This window comes from Cariama cristata, unplaced genomic scaffold (assembly GCF_000690535.1).
Source record: "Cariama cristata isolate BGI_N322 unplaced genomic scaffold, ASM69053v1 scaffold43713, whole genome shotgun sequence".
In the NCBI taxonomy this organism is placed as follows: domain Eukaryota; kingdom Metazoa; phylum Chordata; class Aves; order Cariamiformes; family Cariamidae; genus Cariama; species Cariama cristata.
In genome coordinates this window covers 11,804-32,661 of record NW_009607486.1, presented here as the reverse complement: position 1 = coordinate 32,661, position 20,858 = coordinate 11,804, and the positions used below count along the sequence as shown (strand labels likewise).

The 20,858-nt window shown below is 35.2% G+C and overlaps 1 protein-coding gene across 1 annotated transcript; it reads left to right on the top strand.

Annotated features, from left to right (window-relative positions):
- Positions 1 to 228: 228 nt before the first annotated feature.
- Positions 229 to 17,306, top strand: ABCD3 (ATP-binding cassette, sub-family D (ALD), member 3). Its single transcript, XM_009696729.1, has 22 exons — positions 229 to 258; positions 2,639 to 2,737; positions 4,343 to 4,431; positions 5,314 to 5,383; positions 6,254 to 6,351; positions 7,014 to 7,137; positions 8,112 to 8,168; positions 9,394 to 9,536; positions 9,889 to 9,958; positions 10,410 to 10,479; positions 10,599 to 10,696; positions 10,780 to 10,871; positions 11,355 to 11,443; positions 11,520 to 11,592; positions 12,655 to 12,718; positions 13,114 to 13,191; positions 13,286 to 13,351; positions 13,452 to 13,541; positions 13,764 to 13,883; positions 14,321 to 14,425; positions 15,789 to 15,845; positions 16,613 to 17,306. The coding sequence occupies exons 2-22, from the start codon at positions 2,663 to 2,665 to the stop codon at positions 16,688 to 16,690; spliced, it is 1,806 nt and encodes a 601-aa protein (XP_009695031.1). The 5' UTR covers positions 229 to 258; positions 2,639 to 2,662; the 3' UTR covers positions 16,691 to 17,306.
- The last annotated feature ends 3,552 nt before the right edge of the window (positions 17,307 to 20,858 follow it).

Below are 20,858 nucleotides of genomic sequence, written 5' to 3'. Positions count from 1 at the left end.
ACATGAAACTGAATGCTAGGAGTAAGGTTTCTTTGAAACTGTATAAAAACAGCACATAAGTTTGACATAAAAGGTAGCCTTGCTGTGAAGACACCATACTGCTTTGAAAGAAATAGATAAGGTTATAATCCCAAGCTTTCGTTTTCGTCTGTTCTCTGTAGATCAAGACAAAGAAATGTGTGTTAATAACAAGTAAAATACTTTATTTTTTTCTTCTACAGTAAAAGAAGTGGAAAACAAACATTGCAGAACAATGAGGTAATTCTTTCTTCATGTAATATATTTTTAATAATTTTGAACAATACTGTTTTGTTTTGGTGTTTTTAACTTTAAGTCCCCTAATTGTAGTTTTATTTTGGACAGAATGATGGCTATGGTGCAGATGTGGTTTGAATGATACTTTCAGACTTGCATTGGTGAAACAAATGGAAGAATTGGGTTAATCACATGTGGCTGAAGTTTAACTGCATAATGATATGTGCTTGATATGTACCGTGTGCTTTTTCATCTCTTTGTGCCTTATGAATACTTAAGTACTAGTGTTGTAAGTTTGGCTGTGTGCATAGCAACAAACAGCTGCCTGTAGATTTGGTATGACTTGTATTTGCTTTTTATTTAAAAGGAAAAAGTATGGAACAAGATGTAGAGTCTGACAATTTCTAAAGTACTTCAAACTTCTGGAAGGAAGTTTGGCATTTCCCTGGTCTTTTGTGTGTCTGTTAATTCATTTATTTGGAAAGGATATTTTATATTCCTTTAAGTCAAGTGTTTTGTTTAATATTCAAATAAAATACAACAGTTAGCCCAAAGGGCAGAGGCCCATGATTAGAAATATTGGGTCATATGATGGTATGAATAGATAACTATTCCACGTACTTCCATCTTTGCTGAAAACTTAAGAAAAGGCTTGTGCTGGATAAATGTAAAGGTGTATGCAAGCATCATGTTAGCTTCTAGCCGGAACCTTGACTGCACTGTCTGCCATAAACACTTGTATCTTGCATAGCTATATGTATTTATAAAAATCTTAACTAGCTTTCTCTTATTCCTGCCCATCTTGGATATAATTATACTGAATGAGGAATTAACAGTTTAAGGAAAAAAACCTCTGGGAAAGAAGATATTGGAATTAATGTAAGTGCAACACAGAAGTAGAAATGAGGAAGAGATTGATAGAGAGGAAGAATAGGTTCAGGTCAGACATCAAATATGTTTAGTCAGGTACTCCTAGAAATGTTGCACATCAGACACTGTTTTTGTTATTTCTATTACACAAAAGCAATAATGTGCAGGGTCATGCTTTGTTAGGCCTGGATGGTAGTCTTTAGTTGTTGAGACTGCTTGGATTTTTGTGTAAATAATTTTTAATTAAAATATTTTTATCATCTATCATATAACATCCTATCTGGCTAGAATTTGTATCCGTAGTTTGTGTTCATATAGTTTTGTGAAAAGGGCAGGACTATAGTTGACTTCATCCCATGAAAAACAGGTATAGGCTTATTCACAGAGCATTCAGAGTAAATTTGTGATTGCTGGGACTCCGACCTTGCACTTGTTCCCTGTCATGTTGCATATGTAGACAGTAAGTGAAGAGATTAAGTTGGGCTCTTTATGCAAGTTTCTGTGGCTTAATCATCCTTGGAAATAAAGAATAGAGTACTTGATAGGATTGTCTGAGTTGATTAATGGTAAATAACAGGTTACTTACTTTGTCTTCCCTATCCTGTCTCCCTAGTTCTTTCTTTCAGGTTTCCTGTCTGAGTATTTTGTAGTGTTACTGTGGGTGTTGATAACTTAGGCTTCACATGAGTCTTGGGTAGCAAAGATAGCAGGATTAGATTGGTTAGACAAGACTCATTTTAAGTACACATGTATGTACATTTAGTCTGTTTTCAGGACTCAATACTTATGTCACAACTGTGAAAGGAAAGAAAGAAGACAAAGGAAAGAAAGGATACCTGGACCATTAGCTTGTTAAAAAGTATTCAGATTAGTCAGGACAGAAGATAGGGTTATATGGAGTAAACAGATGCAATTGACCCAAATAAAAGGTGTTTGGATATAGGAGGGTTTTTAAGTCTGCTAGATTTAGCTCACTAGGAGTGTATTGCACTCTTTTTTTAGAAATAAAGGAATACAGAATTCTGGTTTCACTGAAAGCAAGTTTGGGCTGTACAGTCAGGGAGTTAAACCATTGATGATCTAGACAAATGATGCAAGGCATCTTTAAAAATACTGGCTGATGGTGTCTTCTAGAGGAAAGCAATGCTAAGAGATGACAAGATTGCATTGTAACTTGTAATTGGATGTTTTAATGCTGTGGTCTGCATTGTTGGTATATTATTTTTAATGTAGATTTAAAATAAATATTATTTCGTACCACAGCAGCTACTTCGTATTGCAATTTGTTTCAATAGCTTTCTTAAGATTTCTGTTAGCTGTGAGGGTATATGCTCCCAATTCTTGCATTTTATTTAACTTGTGTGAGCAAGTCTTAAATTGCAGGGAAATACTACAGATGCTGCAGAAGGAAGGTAACTGTAAATAACTTGGGTAGGGAAGATATCACAGCAACATTTAAATAATACATTACCAAAAAACCTCACTTTAGTTTTGCTTGTTTTCTGTGCAGCAGAAAGAGGGAAAGAAAGAGCGAGCAATGGTGGACAGAGTGTTTATTGCAAGAATATGTCGAATCCTGAAAATAATGGTCCCTAGGACGCTTTGTAAAGAGGTAAGCATTGCCTGTAATAACTAATAAAAATGAGCGTTTTGGGAATCAAATTTTCTTTTGTAATTGTATCAGAATTTAAACAGAAGCATATACTTAAGTAGGACTAAATTGTACTACATAATTTAAAATAGCAATGTATTAATGTAAAAATCTACAAGTATGTTCACTTATCAGATCACTAAAAAGCTGCATTCTGCATTTGATTGCAAGATAAGCCATTTACTGTCAGCTATTAACTACTGTGTAGCCTATCTTTTAAAAGGGCATCTGGGTTTTGCCTGATTCAATGCAAGGCAGTACACTTCTCTGTGCAAATGCTTCCTGTCTTTAAATAACATGCTGTTCATCCGTAATTTTGCTTTCCTAACGTATAACTAGGCCAACTCTTACTAGAAAGTGAATTTGTCAAAAAGTCCGTTAGCATCATTTCAGGAAAGCTATGGAGACTAGAATTTAGCAAGATAAAATTGTTTACCTCAGCATCTTTCTCATGCTTTTCAGAATGCGTAAGTTTTTTTAAAAGAGCATTAGTTGAGCTCAGAACTTAAGTAATGAACTGTAATATATTAAAACTTCAGCATACATCAGGTGCAAGAGCAATGAACTCCAACGTACAGATGTAGGACAAACATGGCAGCCAGCTAACCTGAGTGGACAGGGACCTTCAACAGCTCATTCACAAAAAGGAAGTACACAGAAGGTAGAAGCATGGATCAGAATGCCTCTGAGGCTGACAGAGCTGGCCTCCATCAACTTCAAAAAGTCATGGCCATCAGAAGAGCTTACTGCTAATCTCTCAAAAAAACAAACATCACTCCTATCTTTGAAAACAAGTATGCTGGGAGCTACAGGCTGGTCAGCCTTACCATATTCCTAGCAACACTTTGAGCAAATCCTCCTGGAAGCTAACTCTGGCCACATGAAGGACAAAAAGGTTATTGCAAACAGCCAGCCTGGATTTACAAATGGCAGATCATACCTTACTAACCCGATTGCTTCTAGTGGTGAGATGACTGGCTGTGTGGATAAAAGGATGCTGAATACTTTAATTTTTAGTGAGGCCTTGAGACTAAGGTCTCCCTTAATACCATGATAACCAAACTGAATTGGCTGGATGAGTGGACAGTGAGGTGGATGGAAAACTGACTGGACTGTTGGGCTTAAAGATTTTTGATCAATGGTACAAGGTCTGACTGGTGACTGGCTACTAGTGCCCCTGTTTTGAGTGGGGACTTGGAGTAGGTGTGACCTTCAGAGGTCACTTGCAACTTATATCACCCTATGCTTATGGCAGAAAGGTATCTCAGAATAGCAGTAACTTCTTTATCCCTGCAATCCTCCATCTTATAGGATGTGTCCAGTATATGTATCAACCAAATATAGCTTTTTTAAACACAAACTTTCTCCATAAAAATGTAATGAGTATTTTATTTAAAATATTGTATGCTAATGTGCTTCCTGCAAAGTAAGCAAATATTGCATTAACTGGGGGCAGCAGGGTAATACTTTTCTGCTAGATATGGTTGGACCACTTACTTGAAAACAGTGGTTTATTTTATACATTATTTAACTATTAGTCTTCTGGTTGTTTTTTTTTTTTACTAGACAGGTTATTTGCTGCTTATTGCTGTGATGCTGGTAGTCCGCACGTATTGTGATATTTGGATGATTCAAAATGGAACAGTCATTGAAAGGTATCTATAAACTTGTTATTTTTAAACATTCTCTTTTGGGTTTAATAGGGAAAATAGTCTGTCAAACGTATTCAGACATTTTATAGCTTGCTTATGTATATAAAACAGTTGGAAAACTGATATAGTTGGGATTTGAGGGAGGGATCCCTGTATTTCTTTTAAAGAAAAAAAATAATTTTTAACAAACTGTTTTTCTGCTTTTGGGCACAGTTTTTTTAACCAAAATTTAGTTACTAAATGATTTTCAGTTCTTTTAGTCACATTTTATACACTGAAGACTAAATCTTATGTTGATCTGAACATCCAAGAGGACACTTCAGAATAGCGATTCTATGTCACTCAGACATGTTGCTTGGATATTAGGACTGTTACTTCTTCCTAGTGAGCTGTTTGCTCTCTGGATTGTGTTTATCAATGCTTTCAGTCTTACTGTTTTAGAGAGTGTTTTCCAGACCTCTGATTATTCTTGTTGCTAATTGAAGCAAGTCAGAATTTGTATTGAAGTGTGAATTCAAAATGATGTTGTATTTCAGGAGAGACTTTCAGTGTTTTGTAGAATGGAAGGACTGCTTTGTTTCTCTATTGTGAGAATCTATGAAAGCGAAGAAGGAAAGGAACTGTTATTCTGTAACTGCGAATTTCTGAGCGCTTAATGCAGGCAGTTACTGCAGGAGCAGGAAGGAGATAATTGCTTAATCTGTCACTTACCACTTAACTTACAGAAGTCTGTCATAATTAACAGACAGATACAGATGATACTACAGATTTCCATGATGATTTTTTTCTCTGTGACAACAACTGAGAATTTATCCACTTAAGATGTGCTAGTTTAAACCTTCTTGTTTCTTTTGTAACTAACTTTTAGCTGATGGTTGTTTACAGTGCTATCATTGGCCGCAGCAGAAAAGATTTCAAGAAATACTTGTTCAACTTCATTGCTGCAATGCCTGCTGTAAGTGCTTTTCTTGTGTCAGCATTTTAGTAGAACATATTTTAACTGTAAATTAAGAATTTGAGGAAAAGATGTCAAATGAGTGTCTTAAAACACATGGAAATTAGTTTTACTTCCAGGTCTGTATTAAGCTGCATTTCATTTTCTGGCTCCAGTGTGTGGGAGACTTTATCAGCTTGTTTCCTTACTGATTGCAACTATTTTTCTGGCAGGTATGTTTAGGTTTTCAGGTTGGTTTTGTGGATGGTAATTTTGACTGGTAGCTTAATGTGCCATCTGTAGTACTATGTAATAAGAACTTACGGATTGGATGATGTTTCAACATTGTAGGTTTGGGATTCTTTTGACACCATTGAAGATTAAGATTTCTTTTTGGTCTTTAATTTTGTATTTCTTACAGCTGCTTCTGAGATTTGTTATGTTTTTTTTCCACCCTTTAACTTTCCTTCAGCTCGTCAACATCTCTGACCTGTAGCAGATAGAAATAGTTGTTCCTACCTAATAGATAATGTACCTGGTTTACAATAGATTTCAAAGCAAATTGATCAATTTAAGGTAGTGGTTGCCAAATGGTGGCGCTTTTCTCGAGCTTATCAGAAGAGCTGAAGATATGCTATATGAACATAGTTTTATGTTAAGTCTTTTTGTGTGGTTAGATCCACTGGGGGCTGGAGTTTTCAAAAATGTAGAGAGAAACCTAATCAGTCATCCTGCAGACGCTGTGTGGTTGGTCTTAGGTGTGTTAATAGTATTATTGACTTTAAGGGAAGAATTCACCTGTTCTAAAGTGTTTGCACAATTATGCTGCAAACTGATCTAAGTATATTAAATTTTATTAGCTAAATATTGAAATACTGTCTTTTATTTTAGATCTCTTTAGTGAATAACTTCCTGAAGTACGGTCTAAATGAATTGAAACTTTGCTTCCGAGTAAGACTTACCAGATACCTCTATGAGGAATATCTTAAGTAAGTAACACCTTGTTAATGTCTAAAGATTTTAAAAACTAAATTGATTAAAATCAAACCAAATCATTTTAAGTACATGGTAAGAAGGTAACAAGGTGCTTAATAGGTTAGGTATACTGTTTAGAAAAGGCTTTTGGTTGCAATTAACTTGCGGTTAAGGATGAGTTGCTTATATAGGTTGTATATGGCACAAGATACAAAGACAGCAAAGCTGGCTCGATTTGGAGGGGAAGCACTATACTGCTTCCATTACTGAGTCAGCTTCCAAAGTATGTCAGTTGCTTTCATATAGTGCTAATAATCCTGCAGACTGAATTGGATGCATGAACTTGAGTAGCTGCTTATGTCCTTCTGCACTGAATTTTGGTTGTCAGGTGTGCTGATGCAGAGTTTGTGAGGGTTTTCTAACTCTTAAGCACAGCAGCAGTGCATAGAGGAGCATGGGTCTGAGCTTCCACTAAGACATCCCAGGGCCTAAACAGTTCTGCAGGATTTAATGTGGATCTGATCAGGCAGAAGCACAAGCTGTGTTGACGCCATACAGTCATTTAATGTTTGCACTACTTTCCATCTCAGTTGTATGAAGCGGGGAGGGGGTTCCAATTATTTGACATCCCGGGTAATGGATTTTTTTCTGCCACTTAGCTATTGTTTTGTTTCAGAGCTTATACGTACTACAAAATGGGAAATCTGGACAACAGAATAGCTAATCCAGATCAACTCCTTACACAGGATGTGGAAAAATTCTGTAACAGTGTAGTGGATCTGTACTCAAACCTTAGCAAGGTAAGTGTTTTCAGAAAGAACTCTGAGTAATAGCTGTGCACGTTTAGGATATGATGTCAGAGCTCAAAACAATTGCTTGCATTTGTATGTGTATTGCTTGGAGTATGGTGCTAAAAAAAATTGTTTATGATATTGTTTCACACTCTGTGGTTTCCATGACTTCTACTAAAGCACTGTTGTGAGTTGTTATAATTTGTATTAAATATTCTTTTAAAGAACTTGCGCATTCTTTTGCAATTGAACGGTGATGAATATGCTTTCTCAGCTAGTTAGCTTTCAGAAGAAAACCAATGGCTACTGTTTAGTTACATATGAATATTTTGGGTAGGGAGGTGTGGTTGAATAAGCATTTCCCTCTGTTTTTGGTGTAAATTTTAAGGGGTTTAGGTAGTGAAGTAGAATACTGTTGAAATCTTTAGACTAAATTTTTTTTCGATGCTATGTTGTTCATACAAGCAGAAATATAAAGCAAAATACAAGTTGATGTGTTTAAAACTCTCTGACTGCAAAACCTGTAGTTGAGCTGCTCTAGCTTGGAGAGAGTATATGGAACAGGATGCTTGCAGATTGAAATATTGCTTCTATCGGGTACATAGCCTACTATGTGGCATTATCCCTCTGCTCAGTATTTCTCACAGTTACTTCAGTTAAGTAATCATGAGGTCTAGTCCAATTTTGCTTAGTGAGCAGAGTGTTATTACAGATGTAAATAATGAAGTACTTTTTTATACAGTATGTACTTTATCTGAAGATCATGATGCTTTTATGTTCAATTCTTGAGTGAATGTTTTCAGGAAAATGTCGTGTGGCTGAGATTCCTTTTGCTTTCACATTTAGTTTGTATAAGAGGTTAATCAGTATTGTGCTTTTAATGCAGAGTAGTAACTGTTCTTGGAGTGGGTGGTGGTTTCTGGACCATTTTATATTTGTTCTATGACGGTGTTCTAATGCTTTTTTTAATGCTTCTCTTACAGCCCTTCTTGGATATAGTTTTGTATATCTTCAAGCTAACAAGTGCAATAGGAGCTCAGGTAAATTGAGTGGTTTTTTTAGCATTATAAGCAAATTTTCCCTTCTTAGATTATAGTCTTGTACATGTTTGGAGTCTGAGAAAATCTCTAGACATTAGTTATAGATTCAGCCGTTATTTGAAGCGATATACTGAAAATATGGTTTTACACTTAATGTTTTGTATGCTTTAGTGCTCTCTATCTTGAGGCAAGCAAAATAAATACCAGAATTTGCAGGCATTCAATCAATGATTTGAAGAAACCAGAAAGTTCTTTATTTTCTAGCACTGACTTGGGAATCTCATTTAGCACAGTACCCTTCTGGCTGCTTATATCTTGCATGACTTCCATTTAAGGGAGAAAATAGCTTTTCTGTTTCTTTGCAGTCTCTGCAAAGGGGATCTGTTCCTTGCGTTGAGCTGTATGACCGTTATATTCCCACCCTGCCCCACGCCCCCTCAAATAAGTTGAATAATTTCAGAAATAATTCTTCAGCTTAGTAAAATGATGTATTATCAAAAATATTCAAAGTTACACAAGAAGTAGCTCTGAGATGTGATGTAGATTTTGTGGAAACAGACTGCAGTAAGGATTAGCTGAACCTAGGTAACTTTTCCAGTCTCAGATGTCTTTGCATTGCTCTCTGTAACAGTTATGACAGGCAGTTTATGCCAAATTCAGGTTATGCCTTTGGTTTTATACCATGCCATACTTCAGTAATATTGAAGCATGCTGTTGGGGAGCCCTGGTCTATTGAAGCTTAGAATCCAGAAGAATGAGATCCGTACCAGGACTACTTGAGAGAAGCAGGAAATACGTTGGAGATATTTCAACTCCGTTCACTTCTTTGATCCATATATTGACTACTGTGACAATGTAGCAAATATAGAGAAAAAGAAGTAGGCAGAAATGAAGGAGAGGACATGAGAAAGGACCAGGAAATTATTAATGAATTAAGCTGGGACAGTAGGACACAGAGATCACACTGGGTGATGATTAAAACTTTAAGTAGAAGGCTGGGATGGGAATGACATTTGGGGACAGAGAATTAGTAAACTTGGCAAAACAGTATCTACAACACAAAGGAAAGGAACATGATGAGAATTGCAAGAGTAATTGAATTGGTAACGTTGACACATGGGAGGTGAGAATCAAGGGATTCATGCTTTCTGGGTGTTTTGGATACAGATGTTGCACTTTGAGACCCTCTAGAGAGTAAGCTTTTATTCTTTTTTGATATTCCCAGGGTCCAGCTAGTATGATGGCGTACTTGATTGTTTCAGGGTTTTTCCTTACTCGTTTAAGGAGACCAATCGGCAAGATGACTATTATAGAACAAAAATATGAAGGGGAGTACAGATACGTCAACTCACGGCTTATTACAAACAGGTATAGATTTACTTGGATGGCAGGATATAAGTGACAAAGTAATACTGTGGTGTAAATGGAAGCTGTATGTTAAAATATATTTGGAAAGTCTGATGCTATCAGTTCTTTATGCAGATTATTATTAAATGATTGGTATGTGTGTTATATTCCTAATTCAAAAGACAAACTGTAGCTGGGGTATAATAAGCTTATATTCTACTGTTGTGAAAAAGCACAAACTCTTGTTTCATAAGGTAACTGAAAGAGCTATATTCCTGTGTTTTATGGCTGACTCTTTCAAAGATTGTCTTTAACAAAATGAAGTTGCATTCTTTGTGGGTTGGTTTGTTTTGTGGTTTTTTTCTTTTTTTAGTGAAGAAATTGCTTTTTATAATGGAAACTTGAGAGAAAAACAGACTATTCACAAAACCTTCCGTAAACTGGTAAGACTTCTTTTATCTTTTAAAACATTTTAAGCAAAACCTCAATTAATTTTATCATTGTGATTCTTGACATACATTAATATGAATTGAATTTGTAGTGTCTTGGTGTTTGTGCAGCTACAGTCATTAGATTTAAAAATAAATTAGTAGACTATAAGCAGAATACAAGCTTCTGATAGAATGGTCTTTCTCTTGCTGCTTACCTCCTTTTCACCCACCACAATTACTATTCTCTCACTGCTTAGTTTCAAGTGTAGGTTGTCTTGATCTAGAGTGCAAGTCTTTGCCAGCAGAAACACTTGTGCAGTGCTTGTCAGTGTTAGAGGTGTGTTGAGGTATCTGTGACTTACTGAAAAATAACTGTGTTTGCAATCAAATGTATGTAAAATAATAAAAACTAGTAAAACAGGTACTGATATAGTTTGGCTTTTTTTCTTCTGTAACTTACCAGGTGGAACACTTGCATAATTTCATCCTGTTCCGCTTCTCTATGGGTTTCATTGATACTATCATTGCCAAATGTAAGTGTTTGTCGGGTGGTAACAGATTGCTGTAAATAATAAAGTGCTAAACCTTTTACATGATGATTTTCTTATTGCTTCAGTTAATGTGTAGCTTAATATTTACTTTTAAACTGCAGACCTTGCCACTGTGGTTGGTTACCTGGTTGTTAGTCGTCCATTTTTGAACCTGGCTGATCCTCGTCATCAGAATAGTACTCATGCAGAACTTTTGGAGGTAAATAGAACAGAATTAAAATAACTTCCTGAAATTAGATTTTGTTAGTCCACATAAAGAAACTTTTTTCTACTCTACTCTAGGATTACTACCAAAGTGGAAGAATGTTATTGAGAATGTCTCAAGCTTTGGGCAGAATAGTCCTAGCAGGCCGTGAAATGACAAGATTGGCTGGGTAAGCTTAATAGTAGTTGTGTAAAATAATCTTCTTAAAGTTCCATTGTTGCTGTTTCTCATCTAATTTTAAAAATCTAGAAATTAAAAACATTTTCTGCTGAAAACATATCTGAAGAGGTGCTGATTATGTCCACTAGTAATTTCGTATCTGAATAATAGCAACCCACAGTTTGTGTTCAATTGAAAAGACATTGTCAAATGCTCATAAATGAATTATGTATTGATTATTTACTAAACTATTTTTTTACATCCTAGGAAGAAAAGTTATCAGATATTTGGCTATTACAGGAAAACGTTCTTGTAAATATTGTGAATATTGGACAACCTCAGTGCAACTCTAAAATGTAAACATTCTGTTTCTCTGCTAGGTTGAATAACTTTGTCATTTTGAAAGTTTAACAGAGCTCTCAGTAGAGCTTGTATTGATTTCTGAAACTTCTAAAGATTAATTACTTACAGTTTGGTTTTGGTTTTTTCTTAGTTTCACAGCTCGAATTACAGAATTAATGCAGGTTCTGAAGGACTTGAATAGTGGCAAATATCAGCGTACTATGGTATCGCAAGAGAAAGGTGCGTGTGACATAATATGCAATATGTGCATCTCTGTGTAGTGTTCCAGTCTCTAATACTTTTTTCTTAATTTAAGATGCAGATAAAAAGCAAGCTTTGCCTTTGATACCTGGATCTGGAGAAATTATCAACACTGATAACCTTATCAAGTATGTTTACAAAGTTTCCACAACTTCAATATTTTTAATGTAGTCTGGCTTTTAAGTATTTCCTTCTACCACTATTAATAGAGGTTTTAATACACATTATTACAATATTCAATTCCTGTTGTACTATAGTTTATTTACAAATAATTCCACCTCACTCTTCCTTAGCATATCTATTCTGTAAGGCAGTCCTTGTCCTCTCATGTTAGCAGAAGACATAATATGCTGTCTGGACTTAGCCTTTTTGATAACATTTCCTGCTGTCCTTTGGAATATGACTTCCCAGACCATTTTGTTAACACTATCAAATTTCTTCTTAGAAATATGTTGGTTACAGATTTTATTCCATCATATAATTCAGCTGTAAAAATCAGGAGCGAGTCTATTCAGTTTCAAAATATTTGCTTGTATTTCTGTATGCTTGGACAATTCATTGATGTACTCAAGTAGCAATCAATTCCTCAGTTCTTTGCAGTCTGAGGAACATAACGTTAACATAGGAGTACTACTTAAAGGCATAAAGTAAAGCCAGTTAAGAGATTAAATAACCTCAGTCTGATCAGCGTGGAAAGCAGGTAGTGGAGTAGAGGGAAAAGGGGCGGGGGGGAAGGAGAAAGGAGATAATAGAGCTATTTTTTTGATTAAAAAAAAAAAAAGGCAAGGAAGAGGTGAGAAGAGAAGTCATTCATTGTGTAACCTGGAACTAATGGAATACATTTCCACTAGCAGGTTTAAAATGAAATGCATCCTTAAATGTAGGTTTATATCCATGAGATGTTTTCTGAATCCTTCTAAGCCTTTAGTCCTCAAAACAAATATATGAAGAAAAAAAATAATCTGTATATGTTTGATAAATGCTAAGGTACCACTTCTGGTTCAAGAACTTTCTTAGCTGTTAATAGTTGGAAACTGGGACAGTGTATGGAATGAAGTACTGCTGAAGTCTTGCCCTATTCCTTAAATCCTTGAGTAAGCATGCAGTACAAGCTGCTTTTAGGCAACTGCCTTTTTTTTTTTTTTTTTTTTTTCAAATCATTTTTTTTTTTATTGTTACAATACAAATAGGTTTGATCATGTTCCATTGGTGACACCTAATGGAGATGTTTTGATTCAGGACCTTAACTTTGAGGTAAGTTTTTTAATATAGAAAATGATATTCATAAAATTTTAAAGTGAAAATGATAATTTCAGAGGTAATATGATTTATGAAAAAAGTGCAAATAAAATGGAGAGGTGCTTATATGGTATGCTTAAATCTGAACAAAATTAATCATCATGTTAATTTTAAAAAAAGGCAATAAGCTGTTTTACCAAAAAATGTTTTTATTACAAGTATGTTTTCTTCTAGCTACAGTTGGTACTAAATTAAAAACAAAAAATTAATTCTTAATGGAAATTACTCATTGTAATATCAGAAAGTACTATGTACAAGCCTATGAGGATACCAGCTTGTCTTGTTGTTTGTAGAAATTTTCAACAATACTTTCTCACTGTCATTTTAACGTGTTGACTTTGCATTTTTAGGTTCGATCTGGTGCAAATGTTCTGATTTGTGGGCCAAATGGCTGTGGGAAGAGCTCACTTTTTCGTGTTCTTGGGGAGGTAAGGGAACTTTTTTTAAATAAACAGGGGAGAACCCAAAGCACTGTTGTAACTGGACTTTTTTTGTCAAGTTTAAACCACCTTCTTGTTGCAGTTGTGGCCTTTGTTTGGTGGGCGTTTAACAAAACCTGTAAGAGGAAAGTTGTTCTATGTTCCCCAGGTGAGGCAAAGTACTTTAATTGACAATAGTGTTCTCTCTTCCTACTTTGACTATGTTTAGAAATATTTGACATACCTTTTTGTTTCTAACTGTATGTCAGAGACCATATATGACTCTTGGAACACTCAGAGATCAAGTTATATATCCAGATACTTTAGAGGATCAGAAGAAGAAAGGGATTTCTGACCAGGTAATGATAATTAGTTCATTAACCCTTTGTCTTGCTTGAGATGAGTAATGCTTCAAATTTAAAAATACTGAAACTGCTATTAAAGACACTGCATTTAGTTTGTTTTTAATATTTATCAGGGTTGATAGTAGACCAGTGTAATACTATAACCCTTTATAACCTTTTTCAATCATTTCTTTAAGTTCACTGAAGCTCTATTTGTCATTCCTGTTTCAACGAAAGGTGCTGAAGGAGTACTTGGATAATGTCCAGCTGGGTCAAATCTTGGAACGTGAAGGAGGCTGGGATAGTGTTCAGGATTGGATGGACGTACTCAGCGGGGGAGAAAAACAGAGAATGGCAGTATGTCTCAAAAGCATAAGTACTTAACAAATACAGGACATAAGTTGAAAAATGTAATCTGAATTGTAAGCAATTTTTGTTTACTAAATATTAATATATTTTACTAAGTAGAAACCCCCAAAATGTGAAATGCCTAAATAGCAAGAAAACAATGTAAAATAGTGTTTTATTGTACTCCAAAATTTAATAGGAAATGCTGACCTTTTACCACACCTTACGTTTTGATTATAGATTATATAAACAGAAGTTCTAAAGTAATTGTTTTTCAAAAAAAAAAAAAGTAAAAATAATATACAGCTCTCGGATTTTCAGGCTTCAGTGGGTGCCAACTTAAAAGAAATTCCCTTGCCACAGTAAATTTCTGGATACTAATTCTTAGTTACTACATTATTGGTTGAAGTTCTGTATCCACAGTAACTTTTTGGTTTGCATTCCAGATGGCAAGGTTATTCTATCATAAGCCCCAGTTTGCAATTCTGGATGAGTGCACCAGTGCTGTTAGTGTTGATGTAGAAGGCTACATTTACAGCCACTGCCGAAAGGTAAGCTCTTTGTTTCTAGAATTATATCTCTGTACGTTAAGAGGAAACTTAAAATTATATGAGGTGCGGTCTTCCTTATGCCTAGCGTAGATTAAAAATTAAAACCCAAACAAACCAAAGCTTAGAAGGGCACGCAAAGACCCTTTGTGCACACTAGAATTCAATAATTGTTTTGTAGTGGCAGAATAATTTAGATGTACATGTGGCCTCTGTATATCAGAGAACTGCTAAATAACCTTACTTTTCCAGATCACCTGACATTCTAAGAGTTTAAGATCAAATAATCTAAATTTTTTTATTTTTTTGTTGTTCAAGAGGTTTCTTTTGGCCAGGGCAACAGAAGTGAAAGGCTGGAAATTAACATTTCCATCTAATTTGAGATATGAAAAACCAAGCACTCTGGGAAAACATGATGAGACTACAGTTTTCTTTTTCCTTTCCCTCTTATATTCACCATTTCAGATTCTATGTAGTGTCATGTGAAATATCAATAAGATTCAATTTCACACCCCTAGACTGGGAAAGAATGGGATTGAAGCATTAATTATTGAGCAGCAGTATTCGCAGAATGGTAAAGGAGCAAAATTGCACATCCACTGAAATACGTGCTTGAAACTTAAGTAGGAAATTAAGGAGCCTTCTGGAGTAGTAAATTGACACTAAATGAGGACCCTGCAGAAGAATGGACATTATTTCTTGAACTAATTTTACCACATTAATATCAGTACTCTGACAATTTTCTAAGTCTGTTTTGCATATACTTGTTGTTCTGTTAACCTGAATGTTCATTTGTTCTCTTGTTTTAGAGCTACTGTTACCAAGTGGCTAATGCATGTTACTGAAAAACAGAATTCCTAGTTAAGCTGTACTTGCAGGAAAAAACAATGTTACCCTGTTTTATCATCAGAGCCATTTTGTCCTTTAATTGGTGCTACTGTTAGGGATGCATAATTAACTGCATTGCAAGGGAACAAAAAAAGATTATTCACCTTTAAATTGTCACTTTAAGCTTGTAATTCATTAATAGCTTTTGTGGTTTTGGATTTTTGTGTTGTTGTTAAAGTAGACTTCTTTTGATCACCAGGTTTGCTGTTTTACCTGCCTCCTACCTTACCTCCTTTGCCCAGTTCATTCTGTTTTGCCAAATCATTAGGAGTAAAAAACAGTGAAATCAATTAAAAAAAGATAAATGTCTCCTGCCTTTTTTTCCCTGCAAAATCTTGTATTTATACTATTTATAATAGAGTCTGAAAGTTTGTGTTTATGAATTTAAGCTCTTCAGCTGATATCGTGCTGAAAAATGAGTAACGCCTAATCCATGAGGAAAATCAACTGCTTTATTGTATGTATTTTCTTCATGTAGGTTGGCATCACTCTCTTCACTGTCTCCCACAGAAAGTCACTGTGGAAACATCATGATGTATGTAGTCTTTGCTTTTACTACGGATATCTGTAGGTGGTAGATGTTTTGTTTGACTTTCTATTCAATTGACTTTACAATTCAAGGTGTTCTCATTTTGCATCTGAATAGATCATGTTCTGTTGCCTTTTTAAAAAAGCTTTTTCTTTCATAATCCAGTTGCACTGTTTGAAATATTCTTACTCTTCTAGTTATGAAGGGAAAAGTAACCAAAACTCTTAAATGTATCTGTAAAAGTAGCCTCAAAAATATGAAAGGCTTACTAGATACTTAAGTCTTCTTTCTTAGCCTCAAAAAAACCCTTGCACCAGAATTCAGTAAACAACGTGGAGTTTTTGCTTTCAAGATACCAAATATATCTACGCGTTAAAAAAAGTTCATCTCTAATACGTAGACTTCTTTTCTTCCAAACTAAGATTTTACTGTTGTTATTACTTTTTGTGCGGACAGACTGTATGTGTCGGGGAAAAATACTGAATTAATAGACAAGGATGAATGTGTACCTTAAGTATATTGTCACAAAACCCAAGATGGCAGTGTTAAGTCTAGCTGTGACCATTAGTCAACTGATGGATGATATAAAGAAAAAAAAAACAGTTTAACTTTTTTGCCAGAAGCAATTGAATTTAATGAAACATGAGGTGGGAGAAGCTTACCCTCTGGCTAGCTGTGTTTCAGATTTTGCATTAAAACTACCTAAAAATTTATTTAGGCATTTATAGACCTGGTAATTTTTAGGTGGTTGATAACATGTTCTTTTATTTCAGTTTTACTTGCATATGGATGGCAGAGGAAACTATGAGTTCAAGAAAATAACTGAAGACACAGTTGAATTTGGATCTTAAAGTCATGAACTGAACTACTACAGAGACTGATGATTACAGGAAGTGTGTAGAATGACAGACATCGTACAATAAAACTACTCAGCTTGATTTTTAAACAAATTAACTAGGATAACCCAAAACAAGCTGTTAAACGTTTACTATTATGTAGGATATTGCTAATTGTGTATATGTTGGTTTAATTATTGATATGTACTAAGAATGTCCTTATTCTTGTGGTTTAAAAACCTGCCTAAATTAAATTGGGCTTAAATCAGTGTAACTTGATTCATCCTGGGATGCAAACCATTTGAAATCACCTGATTTGACTTTTGTAGACTTTCTTTCCCTTCAGTGAAAAGCCCTGTTAAAGTTAGGGTTGCTACCTCTCTTGTTCCTGCAAAGTCTTGGATTTTTGCTCTGTTCTATGCATATTTCTGAGTTATCTCACACAGTGCAGGACATTCTCCCATCTTCAGATCTGTGCCCTGTTAAATGAAAGAGCCTTTTCCTTGACCAAGCCTTGTGATGTAGCCAATACGCCCTTGCTGATAAAGGATGGACTGAACCTAAAAGACAAACCTAACTTCTTCTGGTAAAAAAATTAAGCTTGTTCTTTGCTGGGTTTTGGATTCTCTTTAACATCTCTCTGTCCATGTAATTCTCTCTGCTGCTCAGCAATCCCATTCACTCCCAATTTAGCAAGAACTTCATTCATCCCCTACCCCAGCTGCCCTATTTCTGACAGAGGAATAATATGGTAATGAAGAGTTGAGGAGGCTGAGGGAGGAGATGACTGACCAAAAAAAAAAGTGATGTTCCTCATATCAAACAATCTTGTGCCTGTTTTCAGCTCTGGAGAAATGAATGGCTACCACGTAGAAACAGAGAAAAGAATGTGGGTCAAATCATTCTTCTCTTTGAAATCAGTAGGTGTCAGAATGCACTCAAAAATGTTAATCTGTAAAATAGGAGACTGTTGTCTGTCCTGTGTGTGTTCAGTCCTCTAATACAGCAGTTGCTTTTTCCAAGTTTGTCCTTTTCTCCCTCTTCAAAAAATCAGATCTCCTTGTGGTTTTAGCTGCCCTTCAGATCTGCGTTTGAACGTGAGCGATAATGGTACTTCCTGTTTGGTCTTCTAGGCTGTGAAGCCTAAAATGATGCTTTCACCCTTCATGTTTATTCTCTTATTTGTCATGAGGTTTCTTGATTTCTGATACAAATTGTTCACCGGTGATTCTCACTGTTGTCTAAGAATCTCTAGTCCCTCGTGGTTTTCTTGTTCTGACTGCCAAATCCCCTTGAAGAAACCAAACTGTTTAAACAGTTTACTGTAACCGTTTTTTCCATACAAATTATTACTGTGGTTGCTGTGTGACTTTGACAAATGTAAATACAGCAAGGTGATTTTTGTGATCAGGGAATAGGAAGGTGTAACTCAAACTGAATTGCTCTTTAGGCTTTAAAACAAAATTTTGCAGTACCTGCTGTACAATGAAGGTCTAGTAGTTTTCTAGTGTTCCATATAAGATATAATATAGGGATGCACTACATGATGGCATGCATAAGAGATGCAGTAAATCTATTCTCTGTGAATCTTTTATCAAGGGTTTAGATTAAGAACAAAAACAGGTTTTTATAAAATGGATATGTACTTGGATGCACTGCTGTCTGTTAATTTTTACCCAATTTGATTAGTCGTCTTTCATGTTCAAATTGCCACCTATTAATATTTTTCCTTTTATCATAGTTCTTGCTCATACCTGTCAGTACTGCTATTCTTTCATAATATTCAAATGCAAACAACTATCCCGGTATAAGAATCTAGTGACCACAGTAGTTTCATAGTATAATGCATCAATGAAAATCAAAAAAGCCTCTCTGAAGTGTAGCGTGTTCAAGAGAATAAGGTACCAGAATAAACTTTTGTGCTTGGTACCCAAGAAGTCAAACAGATACCTCATTTTACTAATTTTTTTTTCTGTTCATTCAGATTCTCACATCAGCCATAACATAGCAGGTAGTAGCATGCTGTATGTGAGGTGGTAGTCTTTTTTTAAATTGTAACCGTGAAAATAGGGATGCCAGATAGTTTGTGGGGAGGGGGTTTTGTTTGTTGTTTTGGGGTGGTGTTTTTTTTTTGTGAAAGTTCTCAGCACAAATGCAACTTCTTCTCTTGGAAGGGATGTTTTAGTAGCCTTTTAGAGAGACAAAGAAAAAAAAAAATCTTTACAATGAGAAGGTTGCTATTATCTTTCTGACTAGGGCAGCCTTTGCAGTGGAGTAATGAACTTGGGATATTTTAATGTATTTTTAACACTGACAAGGAAAATCACACACAGCACACTTATATAGCACCCCAGCAGCCAATCCCAAGGTATTTTACCATTCAATTGGTTAATAACAGAATTTTGTGTAATCTCAGATTTATTTTAAAAACTAAAAACAAAAAAAATAATTAAAAATCCAACTCTGTAACCAAGGAGGAATAGGTTTGCCTTTAGATGCTATGAAGTTCTTTGAAACTGAGGATGCTAGTATCTCCTTAGGGCCAGGACTTAGTGTTTCTAAAGATACTGGAAGGAAAGAAAAATATTCTTCTGCACTTGATTGTAAGAGAGGCTTATAAAGAAAGTATAAAGAGGAATGATGTTTTAGAATGATATTCTTAAAAGGCCTTACATTAAAGTATTTTGAGATAGACTTGGTCTAATGAAAGATTGTAAAAAAAATCTCATGAAAATTATCCAAGTCTTAGTTCTGTTGCAGAATTGCACTGTGATATTGTATTTTAGCTGTTACTTCTTTTTAATAGCACAAGTTGGAAGTTTGGAAATCGAAATTCTGAACTGTCTTAGTAAGACAAAGTACTGATGAATAATTTCAGTCTCAAACTGTTGGTGCTTTGAAGATGGTACTGGTAGTAGTCAGATGGCTGCATTTCAACAGTGTTGGGAAACATTCCTGTATGTAAATACTGTAAAGTGTCTTGGAGGGGGAAATGGCGCTCTATAAATGTAAGACATTAAGTGCCTCTGAAATAATAATAAATCTAAAGATAAAATATATCTAGGCTTTTTTTGTTTCTTGATGATGTGATTAGGAATTTTGTAACAATACAGTGAATACTCAACAAATCTCAAGTTACTTAATGAGCCAATAGACTTGTGTTCAGCTTGTGAAGTCTGTAGTACTGTCTGAAATTCATCCTGGAATCAGCCAGATGATGCCATCCAGTTGAAGGCTTAACAAAAAAACATGAGCTCATCACTTGAAGATATGTACTTAGAGCAACTGGATTATAGGTCCGTTAATCTGTTTTAAGTCTGCACTGATTCTGACCTCTCCAATCTCTCCTTTGTCTGCTGGCCACTTTTTTTCCCTTCAAGTTTATTGATTTTTAGAAAGGTATGGGCCTGAATAAGGTTAACTTAGTATTGATACTTAATATGGTAATTCTTTTGGGTGCTGCTTAATCTTTGTTCTTTGAGGAAAATAGGGTAGTCACTCTCCATCTTTATCGTATTTGTGATTTTTAATTTTTCCTTTGTTATGGTAGATGTACCAGGATACTTGAAACTCAATAGTGTAAGAGTGAAACCAAGATATGCTTGAATTAACTGATTTTAAGGGTCTTCTCTTGTGATCAGTGTTTTCTAATGCTAATTAGTACTAATTTTTCCTTCTTTTAGCTGAGATTAGTTGTGCAACAAGAGTATTGTGAAGCATTCTTAAAGGGTAGAGCTCCCTTTGAAAGGAAATTCCTAAACCAAGGATGCAGTCTAAAAATCTAAGTGTCATTTAACTTGACTGAGCTGGAGAGGAAAAAAAAGGAACTTCTATGTTGTGGATGGGATGTTTAATACTTAAATTTAGTATCTAGAGTAGTGTGAAGTCTGTTACTTGTTGAGCTCTGGGCTACCGAGTTCGTTCCAAATGCTTGGTTTATATGCCTCAACATTTTAATTCTTCCATATGTAGAGGGAAAACATCAGTTCCTGGAATGGTAGAACCGAAATTTCAAACTCCTTTTCAAGGATCAATCCACTGTCTTTTGAGGATGTTCATTAGGCTTGGTCCAGTACTTCTGAATGTTTACTAAAGCTCCAGACAGCTATCCCCTCTCAGCAAAAATTACACTTTCTTGACAAAGTCTATGTTTGGGAGGTGATGGTGCTTCCTACAAGGCTAG